The sequence below is a fragment of the Nycticebus coucang genome, chromosome 16, assembly GCF_027406575.1.
Source record: "Nycticebus coucang isolate mNycCou1 chromosome 16, mNycCou1.pri, whole genome shotgun sequence".
Classification (NCBI taxonomy): Eukaryota; Metazoa; Chordata; class Mammalia; order Primates; family Lorisidae; genus Nycticebus; species Nycticebus coucang.
The window spans coordinates 8924348-8950845 of record NC_069795.1 but is presented as its reverse complement, the minus strand read 5'-3'; the positions used below and the strand labels follow the sequence as shown (position 1 = coordinate 8950845).

At 48.6% G+C, this 26498-nt stretch overlaps 1 protein-coding gene across 1 annotated transcript in view; it reads left to right on the top strand.

Annotated features, from left to right (window-relative positions):
- SIM2 (SIM bHLH transcription factor 2) overlaps positions 1 to 26498 on the top strand; it is a 46840-nt gene that overhangs the window by 15983 nt on the left and 4359 nt on the right. Inside the window, exons 4-9 of the mRNA XM_053565801.1 lie at positions 4092 to 4200; positions 7563 to 7648; positions 9749 to 9948; positions 14068 to 14174; positions 24397 to 24544; positions 25854 to 26022. Coding sequence (XP_053421776.1) covers positions 4092 to 4200; positions 7563 to 7648; positions 9749 to 9948; positions 14068 to 14174; positions 24397 to 24544; positions 25854 to 26022 — 819 coding nt within the window. The remainder of the gene's footprint in view (positions 1 to 4091; positions 4201 to 7562; positions 7649 to 9748; positions 9949 to 14067; positions 14175 to 24396; positions 24545 to 25853; positions 26023 to 26498) is intronic.

Below are 26498 nucleotides of genomic sequence, written 5' to 3'. Positions count from 1 at the left end.
TATTTATATGTGCTCTCTGTGTTCAAAGAACTTTCAATTACTCGCGATGACATTATCTCATTAAATAAAGACGCCTGTCATGTTCATTCAGGGTTAAACTCTGTGTTAAAAGATCATAGGGAACATAAGCCCCACTGTCTGCCATCATTGTATGAAAATTAACAGCCAGGTAGTATTTCTTTTTGTTTTGTTTTTAATCTAACCCCCTAAATAAGTATCTGAAATATCTATCTGAGGGCATAAAAATGATTCTTCATGTGTTATAAGCCCACCTCCATTTAAAACTTTTGATTAGACTTTTATTTACATGTGCTGGAATAAGAAATCTAGTTCATATGGCAGAATTTATTAGTTTAATTGCACTGTTAAACTAGTAAATATGTGATCATGGCTGTCAAACTTTGGCACTAGAAAAAACTACAGAGGCTCCATAAAATACAAGTTGTTTCCTCAGCCCAGGTTCCACATGTTGGAAGATGGAAGCAAGTTCCTGGCCTGAAAATTTCATTCAGTGTAGACATAAACACATCAGCAAACACATGAAATATAGGCAAGTTTAAATCTATTTGGATGAGATAGAGTCGGAGAAGTAATCTTTTTCCATGCATCTTTATTAAATGGTTTAGTTCCATGGTTTTTTGTTAATGCAATTATTATTATTATTTTTAGACAAGAGTCTCACTATGTCACCCTCAGTAGAGTGCTGTGGCATCACAGCACACAGCAACCTCTAACTCTTGGGCTTAAGCAATTCTCATGCCTCAGCTCCCCAAGTAGCTGGGACTACAGGCACCACCACAATGCCCGGCTATTATTTTGTTGTCATTGTTATTTAGCTGGCCCGAGCCAGGTTTGAACCCACCAGGCCTGGTACACGTGGCTGGCACCCTAACGACTAAGCTATGGATGCTGGGCCACAATTTCTTTTTTTTTAAATCTTTGAGGAAGAAAAAACAACCCTGTATAGCTAGCTACTGTATACATTTTAAAGTATCTTTGTGTTAAATTTCTTTTCCAAAGTTATGTGTGTTATACAGCATCTGCGTAACTAATATGCAGATTCACACAAATATAGATGTGTATGAAATAGCTGTTTGAGACACATTAAAATTGTCACATTTGAGATTGCTGCCAGAAACAACCAAAAAATATCAGTGGTGTTGTTTGGAGGTACAAGACCCAATTCTTTCACTTTTGAAATAAAGAGAAAAGACAGTGTATTATGTTTGTTGACATAACTTGAACCCTGAAACCCAAACCATCTCATTTTAAAATCCTTAATTTACCATACTCAGCAAACCCCCCAAACAGTGTAATGAGCTAAAGAGCAACTCTGCCCTTCCACACAGAATATATCCATTTAGTGCTGTATTTATCATACGTAGTTTTCTTGGCAGGAAGAAAAGCTATTCAGCAAAACATAAAAAAGCTCTTAGTAGGAAAGTCATCCATTTTGTAGTTAGCAGAGCTTTTACAAATACTAAAATATCACATTGGAGGGTCTGTTTTAATAAGGCTGATGTATGAGACCTGGAGAGTTTTATAGCGACAACTATAATTTTTTTTCTTTTTTTTAGTGAGGTAGTCAGATTTCTTTTCGCATTCAAAAGCACGAACAGATATGTAAATACAGGAAACACCCTGTCGACCATAATTTTGAGTTAAGGTCAGCACTGTTTTATCATTCCAAAATTTGTTCTTTAAAAACATTTCCGTTATTTGAAGACCTTTTTACTTCCTAGACAGCATGAGAGTTGTCCCATTTGTTTTATAAAAGGACCCAAGTCTTCAGAAAAGTCACGCCTTTCATTCACGTGTGTGATGAGAATGGGAACTTTGAGAAGAGGCCGCTACTGTGGGACTAACGCACAAATCTCATCCTTACTCAGCACAGAAGGACGTCTCTCTGAAAGTACGGAAAGACGCCTCTCTCAAGAGACGTCAATTACTTTTTCCTAAAAAAGCACTTTGAGCACATCAGAATTATCATTTTCCCCTAAAAATGAGGGCCAGGGAGGCATGAGAGGCCAATACAAACATTTTCTATTTTGTTACTTTTTTCATTTTTAAAACAAGCCATTGAAAGTGTGAATCAATAAACCAATTTTTTAAAGGTAGTTCGTTTGTCAGCCTCAGACACTAGTCACCTGGATGGAGCCTGCACTGAATCCTCGCTACTCTCCAGGAGATTGTCCTGTCCCAAATGGCCAGCTTCAATGTTGCCCATTCATTTAAACTTTGTAAAGATTGATAGGAATGGCTTGAAAGAAGAATGTTTAGTTTTTACTCTTCGGTTTGTTTTCTTTTTTAATGAAATCATGTGATAACTTTTCACAGAGGCAGGTCTCCATTTGTTTTGTCCAATAGATCAGTGCCAGGTTTGGGAGGTGGGTTTTCGATAGGAGGTAGGGAGGATTTCTGTAATAGGATTCTCTGTTGCTCTGTTTGCATAATATTGAGAAGAAGCATTCCATGAATAATGCAGAAAATAGAACTGTGAAAGCAGTTTTAGGACAAGATTACTTACAGGCCAGAAGCTAATTTATTCTGAACGAAGAGCCAACTCACCCGTCTTCATGCATTGGAAGAACTGGCTCCAAGGAGTGGTATAAATCACTTCACTGCTCCACCACGCCTTGGTCTCAAGTAAAGAGCTGATGGCCTCAATGCTAATTTGGAGTGGTGGCTCCCAGGAGAGCTTCTCCATTAAGCTGCTGGCTGGGCTGTCCTGTTGCGTGAGGTGGCACAGTCAGGCGGGCTTCTCTAGAGGTTCATGGTGTCTTTCTTCTGAGGGGAAGCAGCAGGGCACCTGTGAAATCTGTAGGAGACAGACTTAAAAATAACAAGAGGGTGGCTGGGGACAAGCTACTCAAAGCCTACATGTGCTGTCTCAGGTTACTCTACCCCCTGGGGCAGGGCAGAGAAGGAATTCTTCAGATACATCCCCAGCTCTTTGCCCCCCAAGGGCGGTTTTTCCCATGCTTTGATTGTGTAAGAATTCCTAATGCTGCCCCAGGGCTCCCCTGAAAAATACCATGGTACGCTGACTCACTGTCCTGGTCTGCTACCCCCAGCTCTATTGATTATAGCTCTATAGGATCCACCCGCCACTTCTCCAAAGGCTGCTCTGATAGTGGTGGTTTCTGGAACATTCTATGTCACTACCTGTCTTAAGATGGGTGAGGGGGCCCAGGTCTTGAGACTGCATCATCTCTTTTCCTCGCACTTGTGTTTGGAGAACATTCGAAAGGTTCTCAAGGTTGGCAATTGGGCCACTGGGAACCTTTGTGTAAAAATCATAACAATGGTGTGTTCCTGGAGCCACTGGTCCTGCAAAACAGCATTCTGTCTGGCGTGGCCTGGCGTCCTCCATGGGCTTTGTCTGCAAGTAGGTGGTGTCCGAAGGTTGGGGTGGCAACCCCAGGAGATAAATCCCCATGTGGCATGGCTGTCTGGACAGCCCTTCTGCAGGTCACGCAGAGACCCAGCCACTCCCCTGGGTGGAAGCTACAGAATTAGCACAGTCATCGTAGACCAGGAAGCCCATGTGAGTGAGGCCTGGCGGGGCCTGAGGGGTGGTTCATGCTGATAAAGAAAGGCCCTTTGTCAGAGTTCAAGTCTGCCCCAAGAGTGTTCCTGGCTGGTCAGCCTCTGTGTGGACAGAGGTCTTGCAGGGAGCCCAGTGTGGACATGAGCTGGTCTCCTAGCTGGCTAGTCTCCTCAGATAGCAAGAGAGGGAAGGGCCGAGCGCTGGTCTGGGCCTGCTGCAAGCATCTTGTGTATGAAGGACACCGCCCCAGGCATTAGTGTCCCTACCTTCTTTAGCCTTCTTTGGCCAGTCCCTCCTGCTAAGGACACTCATGGCTCTAAGCTCAAGCCTCAACTTTCTGGCTTTTTTAGGACGTGTGAGAGACTGTTCCGATCTCTGCTGAGGAAAAAAAATGTTCGTGCATTTGGCAAAGGTGTGGGCTATAAGCAGAGATCAAAGTCCTGTCCCTGGCAGGGTGCATACCCGTTACACACCTTGCTCTTCCCCCTGTGCCAGTCCTGGAGAAGCTGGTGGTGTTTCTGATCCTTCCCTTCCTTGGCAGGTGGAGCTCACTGGCAACAGTATTTATGAGTACATCCATCCTTCCGACCACGATGAGATGACTGCTGTCCTCACTGCCCACAAGCCTCTGCACCACCACCTGCTCCAAGGTATTTCCTCCAGAGGAAAAGAAACCAGAATAAAAGCAAGACTTGTTCCTGAATGAGACCCAGGAGCTTTAATTCCCACACCTGCCAAGGCCCTGGGTGTGACTGAGGCAGCCTAGCTCAGCTCTCTGACAAACACTTGACACCCACCAAGTGGGGACTGGCATTAATGCCTCTGTCTTTTAAACCAACATTGACTGAGATTCTATTACCTGCCTGGGATGGTGTTTAGTGCTGGGTAGGAAACAAAAGCGGTGCCAGCCTGCTCCCCTAATGAGCTCTGGGCTCAGAATTCCAGGGGTCACAGCATCAGGAATGTAGACCTATGGAGGCTGAGGACTGAACTCACAGGGTAGGGCATCCATGAAACCGCGTGGGCAAAAGTACATTTGTGTTTTCTGTAGTTGAAATGTGGCATTTCCTTTGCTTATTATGATTGTAGATGATGAACCATCTTTGGATCACTGGTACCTGTGGCCTTGCCAACAACAGAAATCACAGATATTTGCATATCACATTAAAGCTTTTGTGAATATTTAGACATATCACTTATGCTCACAGCTACTTCAAAATTTGGAGAGTTATGAGACCTGCTACTTAATCTTGCTATTTATACATAGTATATTAATAAAGCAGCACATTTATATCCATATCACTGTGTTTAAATATGTTGATAACTATTTTCCGACACAGTCACTTTTTTTGGTAATCTTACGTATTTTATTTTATGCATTTAAAAACATTATTTTGAATAGGCATCTATAGGTTTTGAGCCATGCTCATTACACTCAGGATGCCTTAAGCTACAGTTGCAATGGGAAGATTCAGACGTTATTCCAGGAACCCTGGCCTTCCCACTCCCTCCAGCAGTCCAATGAGGCCAACAGGCCTGCTGACTAAAGGGTCCTGTGTGTGCTTTGTTTTATTTTGTTTTTTGAGACAGAGTCTCACTCTGTCACCCCAAGAAGAGTGCCATGGCATCGTTATGGCTCACAGCAACCTCAAACTCTTGGGCTTGAGCAAGCCTCCCCAGTAGCTGGGACACAGGTGCCCACCATGATGCCCATATATTTTTTTTTCTATCTTTAGTAGAGATAGGGTCTTGCTCTTGCTCAGGGTGCTCTGGAACTACTCAAGCAATCTACCTGCCTCAACCTCCCAGAGTGCTAGGGTTATAGGCATGAGCCACCTCTCCTGGCCCCTGTGTGTGCTTGGACCATGATACCCAGCTTGGCCAAAATACCATGGTACAACAAAATGCAAAAGAAACTTTGAGTGATGAGAATGGGGTAGCTAGCCACAGAAAAAAATGAGCGGCAGTCTTACTGCTGGCTCCTGGGTCATTCTAAGGCCAGGCAGGAAGGATACAGATTTGCATACTCAGTTATAAAACCCCTTGCAGATAAAGCTCTGTGGCTTTAGAAATAGTCATAGGAGTCTGTTCCTCACCAAGGAGAGAGACTGGCATGCTGGTTCCTGAGGTGAGATGGAGGCTTAGTTGAAGCTGTGGGCTGTGATTCTTATATCCTTGAAAATGATACAGCTATCTACACTGACATGAATAATACTCTGAAGAAGTGATTACTAACATGAGGACTAGGCTAGAATGTCACACCTGAATCTAATTCTTTCACTGTTGGGCAATTAAAAGCCGGACAAAGACAACAGGAGTCAGAGAATTCCTCAGAACAATTCCTCAAAACTGCTTAGTAGGCTCGGCGCCCGTACTTCAGTGGTTAGGGCACTAGCCACAGGTACTGGGGTTGGTGGGTTCAAACCAGGCCCGAGCCTGCTAAACAAACAAACAAAAAAATAGCTGGGCATTGTGGCGGGCACTTGTACTCCCAGCTAGAAGGGAGGCTGAGGCAGGAGAATCACTTGAGCCCATGAGTTTGAGGTTGCTGTGAGCTGTGACGCCATAGCACTCTACGGAGGGCAATATAATGAGACTCTGTCTCAAAAAATAAAACAAAACAAAAACAAAAACTGTCTGGTATGCTGATTGCTTGGGAATGGGCTTTCTCCCCTTCGCCTCAGTTTCCTTTTACCCTTCCTGTGTCATAGCCTCCAGGAAAGCGTTTATGAAATGAGAGTAAATGATCCTTGGGAACACAGTGAGAACCTTCTCCCCGCCATTTCTGTGGGCTTCAAGCCCGAGGCATAGCAGCAGTACACAAGGGGACGTCACAGCCACCTCAGGCTTGAGGCTCTCAGATGCTTGTTCATAGAGTTGGTTTTCTGCGTCTGAACTGCCCCCTTTTGTTGTATAATAAATGTGAGAGAAATGGACTCTCCCCCAAACTAGGCAGTTCGTTACAGGATGATGTTTTTTAGACCCCAGCTTCGACACCTTTGTGCTCATCTGGAAGTGGTTCTGAAAGGCAGCCATGGTAAAGGGAAGCCTTCTGCCTGCAGGTGCCAGCTGCAGGGGGAATTGTGGGTAAAAGATGGCAGCTTCTCCAACTGGGACAAGGAGGGGGCCCTCTGGGGTAATTCCTAGTTCTATAAGGCAGTGCCTTCAGAGGGAGGGTGGAAGTCCTTGCTTCCATTTCTAGTAAAGGAATGTAAAGGAATCTTTCTTTAAAGATTAATTTATTAACTTCCAGCTAATGGCTATTTAATAAATAAAGATTAATTTATTAACCTCCAGCTAATGGCTATTCTGACCCACATTCCGGGTCAGAATCCACTCAATAACCAATGGCTATTTATGACCTGCCCCCACCTGAGGGGTGGGAAGGGGTTCTCTCTTTGTGTCTCAGAGTGGTCATGTCCCTTACTAATGCACAGGGTGTTTCCTTAGGAGACTCATTTGCACTTACACTAGGGAAGTAGAGATTTGTATGGGGGGGGCCTCCAAAAGAAAACAGAAAGTGGGCGGGGAAAGCACTAGAGAATCAGAGACAAGGAGGTGGTCCTTCCAGAGCCAGAAATGAGGGCACAGGTGTTCATCTGACCAAGCCGGTTGCACTCAGAGGGAAGTCAGACACTTCCAGGCCTTTGTGGTAGCGCTGACACTCACTTCTGGGCTGGCCAACACGGGTTCTCCTGGGGCCAAGCCACCCTGGCCTCCAGAACGGGCCAAGGGCAGGTGGAACTCTGTGGGGCCACCTCTCGGCTCCAGGGTGGCCTCGTTTCAGTGGCCTTCCTTCAAAGCCACAGAAGCCACACCAGGACCGGGCTGGTCTCTCCTTCCCCATGCAGATCTCAGCCATGGGGGGAAGCTTTCTGGGTTAGGGTCTGAGCACACACATAGAAGGCCTCCGGCTGCTGGATCTGGCCCTGCGAATGTATTGATGATGTTGGGAGGAAGACAGGGATGTGTGGTGGGACACTTGCCAGCCTAACCTCACGCCTACTTGCAGAGTACGAGATGGAGAGGTCGTTCTTTCTACGAATGAAGTGTGTCTTGGCGAAAAGAAATGCAGGCCTGACCTGCAGTGGATACAAGGTAGGAGGAGCTGCAGGTGGCGGGGAGGAGCTGGTGGGGTGGGGGTCTCCACTGTGGGTCTTATGCTTTGCTCCACTCTCAAGCGCATCTGCAAACAGGAAGGCACGGGAACCCAAACCGGTCATCCCCACTGCTATAGAACTCTCTAGCAATGCAGCTCGCGACGCTTTGGAGGCCTGTGTCAGAGCTGGCATTTTGGAAGGATATTCCAGGCTGGCTGGAATTCACGGGGTAAGAGCAGGAGTCAGCATGGCTTAGGGTAGATTTTACCTTGGCACTAGCACGTGGACCAGTCCCCCTGCAGCAGCTGCCCCCGGAGTTTACTGAGAATCCATATTCCGGGTCAGAATCCAGGCTGGCAGTGAGTACTCGCAGGACAGACATCTGCTCTCACCCTCAGAACACTCCCCCCAGTCCAGCGCTGCTGCTGAGTGTGGAGCAGCAGTTCGGGTGTGGAGCCTAGTCTAGGTACAAAGGGGGCTTCTCTCTGCAGTGGCTCACCCAGCCCGCTTGGTCAAGAGTCTTGCCAGCCCTCCAAAGTGAGTAGCAGCAGCCCCATTTTACAGACACCCACTGGAACTTAGAGGAGAAGGGCTAGACCAGGACCAGCCAGGCTGAGTGGCCGAGGTACAACCTCCGAGCCTGGCCTGTGCTCCTCACCTGACTGCATTTCTCTGCCAGACATGGCTGCATGCGCTGGTTAGTTCCAGAATCCAGGAGCAGGTCACTTGTTGGAGACCACCCTGACTGCAGTGCAGAGGCAGTTGCTCCCACTAGAGGGGCTTTTTGGGGGAAGTCCCTCTTAGCAGTCCCTCCACCCTCTGTCCTCTCCCTGGGCCCCTCACTCTCCTCCCAGGGGCACGGGCTTTACTGCTGCCTTTCTGGCCTTGGAGGACAGAGGACAGAGGTTGTAACCATCACTCTGGAGTTGGAGGCTGCTGGAACCATCTGGCCCTCAGAAGGGAGAGAGGAAGGTGACATGAGAGACAGCAGCCCTTGGTACCTTGTACCTTTGATCTTTCTTTCCAGAATTCCCTCTCCAGCAACCCCCATCCTAGCGTCTGCCTCCTTCTCGTCCTCCAACCCCTTCCTTTGGTCCTCCCCAGCTCTATTGTGTAGTGGGGTCACGTTTCTCATTTGCTGCCCCAGACTTTAAGCCTCTCTGGGCCAGGGTGGGGGCCCCAGGACTGCCTCTGCATGCAGCAAAGGCAGTAGACATCCTTCAGGGCACCTGGGTGTCTTCAGTTGTTTCTGTTACCTCTAAACTGTCCGGCTGGCTAATCTTAAGCAAAACATATCACCCGTCTTGCTTGGCCTCAGTTTCCCAATCGCTAAAACGTGAGAATAGACAAGAAAGATTTCAGGTTTGTTCCAGCTCTAAAGACTGAATCCCGCAGGAAAGGTTTTTGAGAAAGAACTTGAAGGCTAAGATTGCAGCTGTTCCTTACCACTGTCAGGAAGATTATGATCTTAGGAAGATTTTACTGACTGTAACTTGCGTCAATGCGGCTCTGCAGATGTTTCCGTTTGGGTTGGAGCATGATGCATCCTCCCCCTGTATGATCCTGGGTTTATTGTTTATTATGAGGGGATATAATCTTGAATTATAAATAAATAAGTACCCACTAAAATTGAAGATTTTACACAATTCTACTGAAAGAATTCTTAGTTTTTCTTAATTTTACTGGAACACGTAGCACTTCCAGCGATACAGATGTCAAATTCGATCCTGTGGGAAGGTGAGAAGCATCATAGTGACCGTGGCGAGCATTGTGGAACAAATGGCTAGTCCTCCAAAATGCCTTTGTTGTGTTATCTAATTGCAGCTGAGTTAATTATGCATAAATCTATCACGTATCAGAGAGCCCTGATTTGTGGAGTTACTGATAGTTGATCGGATAAGACAACCCTTGTGCTTTGTTGGGACATCGTTTCTTGTGAAAGAAGCACAGCTCTTCATCCCTGAGCAATGATCGTGATGTCTATCAGCATGTTGGCCTCACAGCCGGGTGTAAGCAGGGCTGGGGGAAATTCCAGCACCTTCGAGAAACAAGCCAGGAGGAGTGGGCAGCCAGACTGACCTTGACCTCCTCCCCCCAGGTCATCCACTGCAGCGGCTACTTGAAGATCAGGCAGTATATGCTGGACATGTCCCTGTATGACTCCTGCTACCAGATCATGGGGCTGGTGGCTGTGGGCCAGTCCCTGCCGCCCAGCGCCATCACCGAGATCAAGCTGCACAGTAACATGTTCATGTTCAGGGCCAGCCTCGACCTGAAGCTCATATTCCTGGACTCCAGGTGAGTTTGGCATCTGCTGCCGCCACCACCATGGACTTCCAGAAGATAGTGATGGTAGAAATTGGCCCTTAAGAGCTAAGATCTTAAGCCAGATCAGAACAAGGAATAAGTCATACTAAGAATGTGTATTCATTAGAAAGGGGTTAGGAACTGAAAGCATGAAGGACCTTAGGACTCAGGGACTTGTTCTATTTCATGTATGTCTTGTTATTTGAATCATCTCGGTAGAATTTGAAATGGTAATATGTGTTGTGGGCACAAGTTCGCATTTTTTGAAGGCCCATGATATCACAATTCTGTCCTCCTGTCTCTGCCAAGCTGGGAGGACTGTAGAATAAACAGATTCCATGCTGAGCAGTAGGTGTGGAGGGGCCTTCCCCCTGTGAGACCTCGGAGCTACGGCAGCCACTGCAGGGCTAAGGCTGGGAGCACAGAGTTACCTTCCCTGGGGACACTCTGACCACAGCTCAGCCAGGGCCCGTCTATGTCTAGGCAGGGAGGAAGGAAGCAGGCAAGGCCTACTCTCTGTGCCTCAGGGCAGACTGCAGTCTTAACAAGTTTTCTTTTTTTAAATTTAATTTTCAATTGACAAATGATAACTGCATATATTTATGGGTCACAATGTGCTGTCTTATTCCACGTCTACACCATGGAATGATCAAAGCCCTCACAAGTCTTGAGGCCTCACGCCAGCCAGGCCTCTTCCATTTTCTTATCTGTGAAATGGCAGAGCTGCTGGGAAGAAGGGATCAGATGACAGACGTGAAGGATTATAAATAGTAAAAAGAGCCTCTTTTACCTGCAAGGCCACCCTATCTCTTGGCCTGTAGCTTCCTTGGCTGTACAGGCAGGAATAAGTGTTCAGAGACCCCACTCATGACTTAGGGGTGCCAGGCTAAGGTTTACAGGGGAAAAATGCGTTTATTTTGTTTTTCGTATGTCCTGAAGCCAAGATTTACCAATGTTTTTTCTTTTTCTTTATTGTGGTAAAATATATACCACATAAAGTCAATCATTTCAACCATTTATAGCAGCTTTATTGAGAAAGAACAAATCCACCAGGTTAGCGGCACGAGGTGAAGACACGGGTTGGTTTAGCTCAGTGGTAACGCACCTGAGAACCACTTGGAGGCTGAGAAAGGACAAGAGTGGGCGTTACTGGGTCACCTTCAACTTCCTAAAAACACCACGAGTAAATAGAACGCCTGCTCCCATGGGGTACAGCCAAATGCCCACAAACGCCACTCTCCCCGCCATGTGAAGGGTGGGATCTGCAGGCACAGGGACAGGAGCTGTCTTTCCTGTCTTGGGAGCCACCGCTGAGAGGAGGCTGGAAGATCAGCTGCCCAAGGTCATGATCGAAGACTTCTGGGAGGATCCAACTGGTTTCTTGCTTGTTTTATCTCCTTAGTTTTTCTCTGATAATTCCAGGAAAACCCCTGAGACCCAATAAATTCTCTAGAAGAGGAAAGAAGGGGGTCTCCCCCAGCCGAGATTCTGGTCTTTTCAAGGCATTCAATCCACACAGCTGTAAAATGCAGCAGAGGGCAGGAGGGCCCTGGCAACCAGGCTGCCTGGAGGGGGCTCCTGCGCCTCTGGGTATGGGGGCTGCACCCTGGAAGGGAGTAGAAAAGAAGGGTGGTAATCCTGAAGGAGATATCCTCCTGTCTCCCCCGGAATCTTCCAGTTGTTCCTGCTAAGTATTAGGAAGCTTTTAGCAAAGCTTTGAGGCCTCTTCTGAACTCCAGGCATGCGGGAGAGGTTTAACAGGGTCGAGTGCCTTGAGAATCCTTCCCACTCACTAGGGTCTGGCAGGCTGTCCCAGCTCAGACAGGACAGTCCCCCTTCAGCCAGAAGCCCGGAGCTTGGACTGGCACAGCTCTGGAAGGACACCAAAGTGGTGGACAGGGCAGAGATGTTGCTGCTGTGTCCAAACCCCAGGATCCAGGGAGGGCTTGGCCTGAGGCCCAGCAGCCCCAAGTCACAGGCACAAGGGCGGTGGGTCTGTTGGCAGCCCACGCAGCACAGTCCCAGACACAACTGAACTCAGCATAACCTGAAATTTGGTTCATAGGGGTTTTGTGGCATTTCACTTTGAAACTGTAGCTGATGCTTTTGCTAAGGATGGGTGAACGCAGCCGTATTTGGGGTTTGGCGGATCCCTCTGACAGGTCTTCAGACACTAGAGGTTTGGGGAAAAAATGGGAGGGCAAACTGCCAAACCCTTCCATTTTCCTTTAATTTTTAAAGCCGGTGCATACTTTGATGAGAAACTTAATATGTGTGTTTCTGATTCATTTACACGTCGGGGCTGTAGTTCTGTAGCTTTGCATCTAAAGGGTCTGGGAAGCCTCTTTCATTCCCACAACATCGAGATGCCTGTTTTCCTTTTTTGGGGGAAACCAGACAGCTCAATTTTTCTGCCACACAGAGTTAGACTCTGATGGGGCTTGAAGTTCTAGGTGGCCCTTAGATAAGTCCCTTGAGCCCTGAATGGCTCAGAACTGTGCGGCGTCCACTTCCCTCCCTAAAGGAACGCCATGGAAATGTGCACACCAGTGAGCAATTCCAGGGAAACATGAGGCTCTCAGAGATTTACGACCCAAAGCCCAAGCAGAACTCAACAGAAAGGGGAGCGGGTTAAAGAATGAAAGTGAGGTCGAGTTTCCCGGTTTAATTTACAACTAGCAGTCCTCATCCTGGCAAGCAGGGCCCCCAGCACTGGCCTTCTGCGAGTCCCCCACCTCACAGACCCCAGGACTGACTTTGCACCATGTGTGCTCCCTTGGGAATCCAGTCTTGTCCCTCTCTTTCATCTGTTCTTGAATATCTGTCACCTCATCCAAGGGCCTGATTCCCAGCTCGGTTGCCCAAAGCCTGGGAAAGCATACTGTTGCCACATGCAATTTGCACCTACGGACGGACCAATCCCAATGCGAGTGCCGGTGTGGTCTGGGATGCTGAGAGCCACTTTGCTTCAAAGACTTGAAGTGGAAAATTAATATGTCTGGGCTGGATGAGAACACAGGGGGGTTGTGTCATATAAGCACTGGGAAAATGCTTCCATTTCTCTAGAGAGGGTGAGGCTTTCCTCCTAGTCACAATATCTCAGGTTGTTCAGACTGTCGTGTGGGGGGTCAGAAACAATCCTTTTTGATATGAGGCTTAAATGCCATCAGTAATTCCGTAATTCCTTCTAGCAGGAATCAGTCAACCACAGCATCATGAGGCCACCTGTGCCTGTTACCAGTGTCTAGTGTGGAAAGGACATTTAAATGCTCACACATGCAGTGGCCTCGGTGTGCAGACAAGGGTCCATCAGCAGAGTGAGCAAGCCAAATGTGCACTTACGTAAATTAGAATATTATTCAGCCCTAAGAAGTACAGAAACGTGCTACTACACGCGAAGACCTCAAAAACATCATGCTAATTGGAAGAAGCCCGACACTAAAGCCTCCTACTGTAGCCTTCCCCTTATGTGAAATATCTAGAAGGCACAAATCCAGACAGACAGAAATAGAATAGAGGTTGCCAGGGTTCGGGAGGAGGGGAGTTAGTGTTTAAGAGGGACAGAGTTACTGTATGGGGTGATGGAAAAATCTCAGAAAATCTCTGGAAAGGGGCAGTGGTGATGGTTACACGACCACATGAGTGTACTTTAGTGCTACTTCATTATATACTTTAAGTGGTTACAATGGTAAATTTCATATTACTTATGTTTTATCAGTTTTAAAAAAGGTTCACACAGGATCACCCCCCAAGTCCCCCCAGAGAGTGGCTTCACTCTCACCGTACCGGCTTTCCCCCAGTAGTAGTCTCAGAGTTCACTTGACATATTCTCAGATAAGCTTCATCTTGAAAAAGGCTGCAGTTTTCCGCCATCCCAAACATCCTCTTAGCCAGTAGTTTCAGAAGAACTTTCTCCCGCCCATGAATAATGCTACATCCTGTGCTGGGCTAGAGTTCAAAGACTTTCTTCTTGTAAAAAAGATCATTCTCAGTTTCCAAAACCAACATTTTCCCCCTGAGCCTTTTAGCACTTGATTAGTTGGCAAAACCAATATTAGTTTAAATGAAAGGCAATCTGCAGAGCCTCACCTAGCTGCTGTCTTCCCCCAGGGTGACTGAGCTGACGGGGTACGAGCCACAGGACCTGATTGAGAAGACCTTGTACCACCACGTGCATGGCTGTGACGTGTTCCACCTCCGCTACGCACACCACCTCCGTGAGTAGCATGCCCCCCTGGCCGTGGGAGGCAGCTCATCAGTGGGGAGGCACAAAGGATGGGCAAATTGCCCCTTTGGTTTGATGCAATGACCGTTCCTAGTGTACATGTGAACTTAAACCTCAGGTGTGACTTCGCCAGCCCTAGAGGAAGTTCAGCTGCCTGTGGTCAGCACTCAAGCATCCACACACACCCTTTCAGATTCTAGATTGTGGATTTGGAACCTAAACTTTGCTGTGGCGTCTGGACACCAGTTGCAGATAACAGTGACAGTAGAAAAACTGACACTTAGTGGAGTCCTTGCTACTGTCCGGCACTGGTTTAAGTGATTACATCAATGAGCAGCCCATTAAGGGAGATTCTCATGGTCGATCCTCGTTTTACTGTTGAGGATGCTGAGGTCCAGAGAGGGTAAGCGACTTGCCCACAGTCACACAGCAGGGAGGTGGCAGAGCTGGGAGCTGAGCCGGGCCTCTGACTGCTGGAACCACATGTCCGGGAAGGCTCGGGGAAGACACCATTCCACAGTGGGAGAAGTCAGCTTGCAGGAGTGGACACATACTGATTTGATTCAGCAACGGAGGCAGTTTGGGAACATATGAATTGTAGGGATGTGCTCTAGTCACTGAAGTATTTAAAGAAGTGACACTTTTCTTTTAGAATCTAAATTAAGGCAGAGAATGACTTGGACGGATGCCAGTGGCCAGTGTAGGGGTACTTTGTAATGGGGTGCAGATGGAGGAGCCAGGTCATCGGCGGTGTGGTCTGGATGGCTTGTCCTCTGTTCCAGCTTGGTTTCGCATTAGCTGAGAGATGCTGGAGGACAGTTCCTGGCACTGAGCGGAAGGCGGACGGCAGGTGGACAGACTGCTCTGCCAGCTGCTGTGTTGCACACCATGCGGTCACTGTGGACTGGGACCCGCGAGCGTGACAGTTACTAGGGCATCGCTGTTGACTTTTGGCTGAGCAGACACAATGGCTTCTTCCTTGCCCTCTTGTGTGCATGGAGACTTGGAAGTCTGAACGAACAACACTTTCATTTCTTTTTTAAAAAATGACCAAATCATGGTCTCATATAAACATCCCTGTCATTCTTGAGACCAAGCCTGGCAAAGAAGCACCTGCTTAGTGTTCAGATGTCACTGATATGGGAGCTGGAGGTTTTTCCTATAAACCTGGTAGGATGTGTCAATTCTGGGATTAGGTATTTGGGAGACCTGACTGGCAGCTGTGAGGGGGGCAGAGGGATGTGTGGGCTCTGACACAGCAAGAGCAGCTGGGAGCGGGAAGAGGCATTTGCTTTCAGAACAGTCTAGATAGAAGGAAGGACAGTCAGACTCCAGAGCAAAGGAGAGGCCCCTACCTCCACATGCTCCCCTGCCACTCTTGGGGCACAGAGGCAGACCCAAGCCCTGGGGGTCCTGGAGCCCCTTTCACGGAGGCAGGGGAATGTGGGGGCTTCTAGTCCACTGAGGGAGTTTAAAGCAAAGTCCCAAGTGACAAGGAGGGAATTGCTGTTCTTCAAAGTGAGGCTGAAAGGCAGGACATTAGGCCTCTAAGCACAGAGAAAGAAAACGTATGGAATTTGTTCTCAATACTATTTCTTGTACCTCACACTAAAATGGAGGAAGCAGGGATTTTTACGTGATCTTTTCAAGGGAAGGAGTAGAATTTGTGTTTTAGAAAGGTCGTGAAGGTCACGTGATGCTGGTTGGGTGGCCCCGCTGCCCCTGATGTGGACGGATGCTTTCTATTTATTGATTCTGACCTGGGACAGGCCGTTCAGGGAGCTGCATGGCTCTCGTGTCCATTTCCCAGGTGAGCAAGGTGAGTCTCAGAGGCTACCTGCGCAGGGCTGAAGTGGGGCAGGACAGAGTCCAGCCTGTGTGGCTCTGAGACCTTCAGCAGTCTCCAGCACAGAGCGGGTCTCAGGGTTGGAGATGTGGGCTGGTCATGTTTGTCAGGAGCCCCCATCTTCCTGATCTCACCTGGTGTGTTTGTAAGGCCTCCTGCAGTTATATGGTAAGTGCCCTTGATCTCACTGGGAGTTCTTAAGGTCTAAATGTTGCAGTTGACCTAGGGAACCTGAAAGAGAAGCTCACGCAGGCTCCCAAGAGTCACACAGGAAATTAGATGGAGCACAGATTTCTTTTCCAAATAGGCTGAAATTTGGTGAATCAAAGAAAACAGAAAACAGCAAGATTGACAGCGATTGCTACTGTCCTATGACTGTGCCCTTAGCTGTGGCGGACAACCCACCACAGGGACAAGAGGGACAGAGTGCACTCCAGCCAGGACAGGGGTCAGGTGTGGCCTTGGGGTGCACCGTGAGCCCCTGCGTCTGCCCCCAGTGTCCCCTGCCATAGCTGTGAGAGAGAGTGGCAGCCAGGACAGACTCAGGTGATGGTAGCTCCTTAGCTGGGGCTCTTTCCCAAGCCTGGGGGTAGGAATTAGTCTTCCAGAACTCATGTCTTGGTTCTGGCATTGGACCTACTGCTGGACCTGACCTTTGCCTCCCTCAGAGAATTAAGCTGGGAAGTCACACCCCCTCTAAAGCCAGAACTGTCCAAGGGACAACAGTCAACAACAGAGCAAGGTCTCTATGGTATGGAAGCTCCACTGTGCGGTAGTGGAGGGAGGCCTCACTCTCCTTCCAGGCACGGAGCCAGGCCACAGTGGCCAACTCCAGGCTTCCTGTTCCTGACTCTCCGTCCTCAGGGTTGGTGGCACCTGTTTAATTCCCTTAGACTCCAGAAGTTGCCCTGAGCCTAGAGGTGAAGTGCAGTGGTTTATTTGACTAAACACAGGGAAAGGAGTGAGGAGCGAGTGGGGGAAGAGAAGGAGCTGTCCACTGGCCCCTACCAAGGGCGGCTGGCAGTGAATGCCCTGGGGATGTCAGAGCTGGCAGGGCCAGAGGGGATAGTGAGCTGAGGTGTTTATACACCGACTCTGTCAGCCACTGGTGGAGGCTGCTCTCAGGTGGCATTAATTCCCCAGCCTACCCCCACCTGGCTGGAGCAGGCCATGCCAAAGAAAGACTTCAGAAGGGAGGACAAGGGAGGAGGCTGGAGGTGGCTCAGCCTCCAGTTGGGCTGTGTGGAGACAGTTCTCTATTCTAACACTCCACAGGTTTCCCTCACTTCTCAGCTGTCATCTTTTCCTTGGTCGCATGGGTCACATGTCATGCTCGGGCCCTGTTGGCTGACAGAGGTACCCTCACACTCAGCCCATGCCAAGCTCACGCTGTAGCTCTGCCCCGGCTCCCAGTGCTCCTGGTGCCCGCGGCTGCCACCTCTCCTCCCAGGGGGTGTGTCTGGCTGCCATTCGACCCCGCAGAGCCCATCCAAGAAACCTCAGTTCTTGTTTCTGGGTGATGGTTTTGTCTCACAGTGCTCAGACCCTTTTGGGGACTGTATTCATGTCTGGTGGCTGCCACGACAAAGTGCCAGAGATGGAGCAGCTTACACAGCAGAAGTTTATTTCCTGAAGTTAGGCTGGGAGTCTGAGATCAAGGTGTCTGCAGGGCAAGTTTTCCCTGAGGTCTCTCTCCCTGTCGGCACAGGGCCATCCCTCTGTGTGTGTCTGTTTCCTGACCTCCTCTCCTCATGAGGACACCAGTTCTGTCAGAGCCACCCATATGACCTCGGTTCACCTCCGCTACCTCTTTAAAGACCTTGCCTCCAGATATAGGCATGTGCTGAGGGACAGAGTGGGGGCCTGGAACATCCACATATGGATGGCACAGGCCCTTTCCCGTATTTTAGCTTGACAGGCCAGGTTGGGGGAGGACAGGTAGAGAGAGGGAGAAGGTGGATGTGTCACTGTGAAGTGTGGCTGTTCAGTCCCATCACACAGTGCTTTGTGGCCCAGGGTCTGGCCCGAGAAAAGGGCAGTCTGGGCTTCTTATTCCAGCCTCTGGCCCTCCCAGGCTCCACCCAGATCTCTGGCTACTGCTGACCTGGGACTCAAGTCCCTCAGTCTGACCAGCTACAGCTGGCCTGGCGGCTGATCCAGGGGTGCAGGGGCACCGGCAGCCTGTCTGCCTTTCCCTCTGCCACAGCTGAATGCAGCTTGGCCCTCAGGATTCCTTACAGGGAGATGTACAGACATGTCATCTTTGCTTTTGGTCACTGAGTGCAGGGACAGAGCATAGCTGCCAACACCCAGGACCAGAGGCAGGTCACTATCCTGGTTTCTAGGGCCACACTTTCCCCATGCCAGTGTCCAAGAGCCAGAACTTTCTGAAGGCAGGGCCACAGGCTCCGCAGCGGCCTGACTGGAGGCAGGAGGCTGTGGTTCTGGAGATGTGGAGTTGGCAGGATAGTTTTCACACATTATTTACAATGTTATCTTAACCGGAATATGGAGTCCACAGGGCTTGAAAGAAAAAGAATTCAAAGGATTCCAGAAAGTCAGACTTCATGGCAAAGAAGGGCTCAGCAGTACCATCTTTGGATGAAGAGCTCTTTGGCCTCGAAAGGAGAGCGTGCGGGCCTCTGGCTGGGGTGGGTCAGGGGCCGCCAGGACAGCTCCCCAAATCAGACTTGTGCCAGGTCTTTCCCCAGCACCTTCTGTAAAGGAGAGTGACAAGGGGTCCTCAAGAGAACCACTTGGACGGCTCCACAGAGGGGATCAGTGACAGCAGATCTACACATGATGTCCACATGGCCGTTCTTCTAAGGTAGCTGAGACTGTCACGTAGCTCTCTAGGTAGGCTCCTAACCAGGGTGGGCCAAGCTGGAACCACAGAGAACACTGGCCATATGCAACTATTAAAGTATTTCAATGTCACAGAAAAGCCATGAGACCAGAATATGTGGTCTACACATTTCAAGCAATAACCATTATGACCAAATTACAGGACCTTAAAGTAACTCATATAAACCTGAGGAGAGCACACTGTAAATTACATGTAATAGCCTGCTTATGGACCAGGCACCTAACATGAAGGTGGGAATGGGCAGGTGTAGGCAATAGGGAATGGTGGGGCCTGTGGCTAACTGGAGAACACATGATCCACCCAAAGGCATCCTGAATAACAATGACACTATGCCACCAACAACACACCCATGGGCATGACATCTGTGAGCACAGATGGTACAGGGATGCCACTTTGTGACTACTCATAGCCATGCTATGGAATAGGGGACAAAGCTTAGAAATAGGAAGCAAACTTCAAAGAGTCTCCAGACCATTGTGCAGGGTTTTGACTGACACTTCAGGTGATGCTTGATTCTGGGCTAGAAATGGATGGTGAAGTTTAATTCATACCCAACCCCTTTTGAGGCCCTGTACTCTGAGTGGAGTCTGGAGATAGAATTCGTTTTGCTTCTCTGAGGAAGGTGTAGGGAAGCCTGTGCCTTAAGGAGGAACCATGAGCAGTGAAACAGTAAGTAACCTTGCACATTCCGACCCTGGAAGCAGCGTTTTGACATTTAGAGGCACAGCTCTTCTGTTCTGCCTCGTGCCAAAGGGGACTTGCTAAGGCAACTAGCCCATCTGCCATGGTCTGCATCACCGTGGAGACATTCCATGACGTGGCCCTCACGGCACCGTCCCAAGATGCCCTCTCTTCCCTAGGGCTTTCCACCAAGTGCCCCTCTACCCAGCAGGTGTGATGTGGGGATTATGCTAGGAAAATGCAAGTATGCTGGAGGCCCAGGCTTCAATGAGGCTGCTTTGCTCTCAGGCCCCACCTAGTAGAAAAGATGAGAACTCTGAGGCACAGGGATTGCATTTACCCCTTTTTTCCAGTTAGTGGTGGATGCGTTCCCTAGGGCTGCCATCAAAAAATGATATAAACTGGGTGGCTTAGAACAATAGACATCTATTTTTTCTGTTGGCCAGAAGTCCGAGATCAAGGCCGTGCTCCCCCCACAGCCACTAAGGGAGGAGCCTTCTTGTCCCTTCCAGCTCTGGTACCCCAGGGTGCCCCTGGGCGTGTGGCTGCACCCCTCCAGGCTGCCTTTATCACCACTTGGCCTTTTCCTCTGTGTTTGTGTCTTCTCCCCTGCCTTTTATAAGGACATTTGTCATTGAATGTAGGGTAAAGGATGTGGGTAAAGGATGATTTCATCTTGAGACCCTTAACTTGATTAGTCTGCAAAAGCTTTTACCAAATAGGATGTTCCAAGGGTGAGGATGTGAAACGTAACTTTTGGGAAGATGCTATTCAACACATGACAGGCATTCTTTGTGTCCTTTTCAGCCCTTAATACCCTCAAAATAAATAGAAATAGGAGTTTTGCTTTAAGCCAAAGTTCACTTTTCTCCCAGGGAATGGTTCCCAGTCATGGCTGCACCTATGAGAGAAATTCTGGAGGAACCAGAAGACCATTTAGTTTTCTGGAGAGTCTATTTATGGAATTGGAATTTCCAACCCAAGTGGCCTTGGAAAACCAGGACCGCTGGCTCTCATATACGCACGGATCACCTTGTTTCCAGAACCAACCCCGACCACTATGCTGGAGGGGCCATGGTTAGAGGTACACGGGGCAGCGCTCTGCCCCCAGGAGCTTGTGACTTAGGGGATATCTCTTCCCTGACCCTGTCCCTCACCACCACAAGAGCCTTAATTTATTGTTCTCTAGCTTGGGATCATTTTAGGCAGCTAATTAAGGATGCCAGACTTGAAGGTGAACTGGGGCAAACCAAAGAATGTTGTGACTGAGTGTCTAGGATTTCAACTTGGATTGTAGAGAAGAGAACCAAAAAAGAAAAAAACCATATGCTTATGTTCGTTTGGTCTCTGTATCTAATTCTTATCCTGGCAGAACTGGGGAGGAGCAGAGATAATAAAATCTCAGCAATTTCTGCAATTTGATTCTTTCTTTTTTTTTCTTTTGAGACAGAGTCTTAAGCTGTCGCCCTGGGTAGAGTGCCGTGGCATCACAGCTCATAGCAACCTTTAACTCTTGGGCTTAAGCACTCTTGCCTCAGCCTCTGAAGTAGCTGGGACTGCAGGCGCCCGCCACGACACCTGGCTATTTTTTTGTTGCAGTTGTTATTGTTGTTTAGCAGGCCTGGGCTGGGCTCAAATCCGCCAGCCTTGGTGTATGTGGCCGGCGCCCTACTCACTGAGCTACAAGCACCAAATCTGCAATTTGATTCTTAATATAAAGTATCTGGGATAAACTGGCTTCATTTTGTCCAGCTCAAGATGAGGAAGTTGCAAAAAGGAAAAGAGAAGCTACAAAGTACAAGATAGGAAAAATGAAAAATATACAGTCATATTCCTTGGGGCTTTGCAAACACTGCTGGGAGTTAGATCGCAAAATTAAAGAGATAAACAAGCATTTCTGTTGAAAAAAGTGTGGCATCTTGGGAAATCTATGAATGGGACCTCCCAGATTGAGCACTTGCTTCTCCTGGTTATTTTAGGGCCACAAACAAATTGGCAGAGTCTTTTTTAAAAGGTAAGCCTGCCCCGATCCCCATATGTGGCTAGAGAGAACCTTCTGGAGGCTACTGCTGGGGTCCTCCCAGTTGTTAGTCTGAGGACACCTGGGCTGTGGTCCCAGCTGTGTCCTTAAGTTTTGGGGGCCTGTTTCCTGGCAATGCCCATCTCTCATGGTGGTAAGTGTGGGAGGAGGCCAGGCTGTGGATCAGGGTAACCCCCCAGAGGAGACCATTACAAGGCTGACCTCCTTTCTGCTGCCTTTATCTACCCTCTTCAGCAGGGGTCTGGTTCTTGCCAAATGAGTCTGTGGAGATACAAATGTGAAGCCTGGTCTCCGCCCTGTCCAGGAGAGGCCTGCCTACCCCATCTGGGAGGGGCTTCATCTACAAGGGGAGTGTGGGACCTATTATTGTATTTCCACTTCCCAACCCCCACCCAAACCGCTTTCCCATGTAAAAAAGAAACGAATGATTTTACATGCTGGTTAAAACTCAAAACTTCTCCTTGTTAGACATTTAGTAAATTGAGACAAGCTGGACAGAAAGAAATGAAAATCACCTGTCACTTTCAGTTAATGAGCGTTAATGTGGATTGAGCCCTTTATCTGTGTTGGTCACTGTTCTAAACCTTCACACGGATCAGCTAATCTTCCTAACGACCATGACGTAAACTATGATTACCCCCTTTTTATAAATGAGCATAAGCGGGGGGGCGGAGGGAGGACACTTGTCCAAGATCACAGCTGGTTGGGGGGGTGTGCGTGTGTATGCACGTTCCCACTTTTTCATAATTAGGGTTATACTCTGTGTATTTCTCAATCTTGTCTTTCCTTTATTTAATATCATATCAGACATATTTCCCCAAATTTTACACATTCTTATTAATCATCTTTTTCAATGCCTGCATAGTAACTAAACCATAATTTATTTACTCTTTTCCCTATTGTTGAACTGTTAAATCTCTTCCCCGTTCCTTTTTCCTGAATTTTGTAGTAAGACTGCAATGACTCTCTTTGTAGATAAGCCTCTACGTTGCTCATAACGTCCAAGGGATCAATTCCTAGAAGTGAAATCAGTGTGTCAATGGGCATGAGCTATCAGATAGCTTTCCGGAAGGATCCTACTGATTCACCTTCCATCACACATGAAAACGCCTCCCCAGAGATTAGCCAGTGCCACCTGTTGTCATTTTCACTTTTGTGAGATAAAATTCATATAAAATTCATCTTTTTAACTGTTTTCAATGGCTTTTAGTATAGTCATAATTTTGTGCAACCATTACCTTTATCTCATAATTCCAGAACATTTTCATCATCCCACAAAAGGAGTCTATCATTTTCAATCCCCTTAGTCTTCAGGTCCTGCAACCACTAATCTGCTTTCTCTCTGTGGATTTGCCTATTCTATACATTTCAGATCAATGGAATCATAATATTTGCTTCTATTTTAATGTTTGTTGATTTGATGGATAGTATCTATAAACAAGCGAGATGAACAAATCATATTGCTCCTTTATTGAATTATTTGTTCATGCTCTTTGCCCATATTACTTTTGGGTGCTCTTTGTGTTTTTATTGATCTGTATGAACTCTTTACATGTTAAGGCTGATAACTCCTTGACTATCATTGTTGCAGCAATTTTTTTCTGCACCCAAAATATTTTGATATGGATGATAAAGAACCATCTGTGAAGTAAAAAGAATCCACAAAAGGCAAGGCAGAGCCCAGGGAGTGTTTGGGCAGAGACTGGAAGTGGGAGGGCTTTGCTTGGTGGTATAATATGAAGACTGAAATTTTGATGGTGATGAGCCTTCAGAAGTTTCCTTCAGTGCCAGCTAATACAGTCATAGACTCGGCTCCTTGGGCCATCTCCCCAAATCTCTGCTCAGGCAGCTGTTAGAGGCAGGGGCCAACCCTGCCTTAGGAAGCAGGTATGCCCTGGAGCTGGGGACCTGGGCACCCAGAGGTATCTTTCTAGACTTGTGCTGGCCTCCCCTTCCCCAGAGAAGGTTAAATTGGCTTTCTCTTCTCCACTGCCTACCCTCAGGTTCTGGCACTTTCTTCCCCCACCGGGCCTCCCACACCTGCCTCCTGGAAGGCTGTGAGGTGGAACAGTGGTTTGTGGGCACTGAGGCATTTCGTGAGCTGCTCAGCAGCCTGGAGTTTGCGCCCATGCATAGAAGATGGGTCCACAGGTCCAGTTTTCAGGAATTGTGTAGCCAAGCAGAGGCCTTTCCTACACGAACAACGTAGGAAATTTACAGGCCCCAGGAAAGCTGGGGTTCCTGAGAAGAAAATATAAATGGCAATAGAGTAACCAACCATTTTGCTGTGAATACACAAATGTTCCAGCACACAGCAGATGCCAGCAACAGGCTGACACTTAGCTAAATGTACTTAACTTACTGCTTTGTTTAAATAACATTACCTCCCCCCACTCTGCCCATGGAGGGTTTGGGGATTAAACCATAATTGTGGCTCTTTGGAAACTAAAAGGCAGATCCAATTTTACCACTTTGCCAGGTCCAGAGTTTGGGGCCATTTCCCCTAGTGAAAGCAGTGGCTGCTAAATTAGAGCTCTGAATGGAGGGGACGCCTTGGAGTCGTGTGCTTGTGTGTGTGCACACACATGTGCGCCCTTGAGCACCCACTCTCCTGCAGACAAAGCCCACCTCCCTTTGTCAGTGCTCAGAGGTGTCCTTAGCCCCAGGAAGGCTCAGACAAGTGTTGAAGGTCACTATAGGGACAGGGTCGCTGTGGGGGCAGTGTCCCCAGAGGAGGGGCGTGGAAGTGTGCAAGGACTGATGTCACCTTGTGCTTGCAGTGCTGGTGAAGGGCCAGGTCACCACCAAGTACTACCGGCTGCTGTCCCGGCGGGGCGGCTGGGTGTGGGTGCAGAGCTACGCCACCGTGGTGCACAACAGCCGTTCGTCCCGGCCCCACTGCATCGTGAGTGTCAATTATGTCCTCACGTAAGTCACACGCATTTGCTGCTCTCCTTGCTCTCTTCCTTCCCTGTCTGCATCAGACCACTCTGATAAACACCATCTCTCTCTCTTTCTCAAACTGTTCATTTGTCTCTTGTTTTGTTCCTTCTTGAACAATCTGGTCCAAACCACGGGGAACATGCAATTGATTTATTTCTATGGTTGGTGGTGAGGGCCAAGCACTAGGCAGCGGGGGGGACGAGGAGGGGGGAGCCCTGGCCGGGTGCAGCACCACAGAGCCGGCGAGGGGCCGGGGTGGCAGGGAGTGCCCCCTTCTTGAATAGGATGCATGTCCCACATCGTGAGTACAGACTCATGCTGTCCGTGCCCACAGACATTTGGGTCATCTCAGATGCTCCTGCCACGTAAGGCAGTGGAAACGTCCTGTTCTTCCCATCTTCCTATAGAGCCTATTGGAAATAACGTGAATATATGGCCCCTTATGAGCCTCAGAAGGTCAAGTTCAGTTGCAGTTACTTTTTAGGCCTTTCCAAACAATAGGACATAAATCTAGCTGGAACTATATGTTGTCTCTGCCCACCATGGCTACTGTATAAATTTCCTTGCACCCAGCTCTGGCCATACACTTGAGCTTAGAAGTTCCCCCAGCCCCACCCTGGAAAAGGATCCTGATTCATCTTCTAAACGCAGTGAGGATTTGGGCTCTAGGATCTTTCACAGAATGACAGGCAGGTTCACTTTAGCAGACTGTGGCAAAACTGTAAGAGAAGAAACCTTTTAGCCTCTTAATTATTCTTCCTGAGCAGACAGGTGTGGGCTTGGGGCGCCCTCTCCTTCTATGAACATGAACCTGCTGAGTTGGCTCTTTAAGGTAGAGATGGGCCCCTTGGGTGAAAGTGGACAAAGCCAAGGCCAGGCTCCAGGGCCAGCAAGGGCTCCCTTCTCTTGCCTTCCAGGTTGCCACAGGCACGTTGGTTGGTATAGACTTGATTAGGATTTCTGCCCTTTTCCTTTTTGCCTTGATGGCCTTCCTAGTGGTGTCTTGGGAAATATGTTTGGGGCTTTATGGGATTGGAGAGGGCTGCACTGACCTTCCTCTACCCTGCCAAGTGACACTAACCTGCTGGGCATTTCCTGGATGCGCTAAGCCAGGGGCCACAGGTGGCTTCTGTAAGAAGGGTGAGCTGGCCTTTTCTCACATCTCATACACACCCTCCTCAGTGAAATGATGCACTGGGGCTCTAAGAATGAATGTGCCCAGGGGATGGTGCCAGGGAAGCCCCTCTACTCCCACTGCTCACTGGACATGACTTGTCCCACGCTTGCTTTCCAGGGAGATTGAATACAAGGAACTTCAGTTGTCCCTGGACCAGGTGTCCACTTGCAAGTCCCAGGATTCCTGGAGGACCGCCTTGTCTACCTCACAAGAAACCAGGAAATTAGCTAAACCCAAAAATGCAAAGATGAAGACAAAGCTGAGAACAAACCCTTACCCCCCACAGGTAGTGCTGTGCAGGATGCTTCCATTGTGGGGGTCGGGACAGCTGGCCACTTCACGAGCAATGAGCCTCTGATCGCACAGCGGGATCCCTTCCTGTGGAGGGAAGCAGGGCCCCTCAGGGGTGTCTTGCTGCATGCTAGTGACACAGCCTGGGAAGGCCGCTGTCCAGGGGGCCAAGTCAAGTCTAGGGAAGAGAAGGCTGAATGAGGAAGGACAGCAGCCTGTCAGCAGGCACAGAAGTGTGGGTTAGAACACCCGTCCAGCGTCCAACGTGCTTCCATTCCTTTTTAAAAGTAAAAACCTTCCTCCTCCTTTTTTGTTTTTTAAAGTAGTTTGTGAGCCCTTAGAAATGGTAAGTGTCCCTGGTGTCAGCCTGGGGTGGGGACCTCCTTCCACCCAGGCAGTAGGCCACTGAGGTGCTCCTTGCCATGGAACTGTCCCCGTGGGACCTCGAAGTGGTGGTGGGGGCAGAGGCAG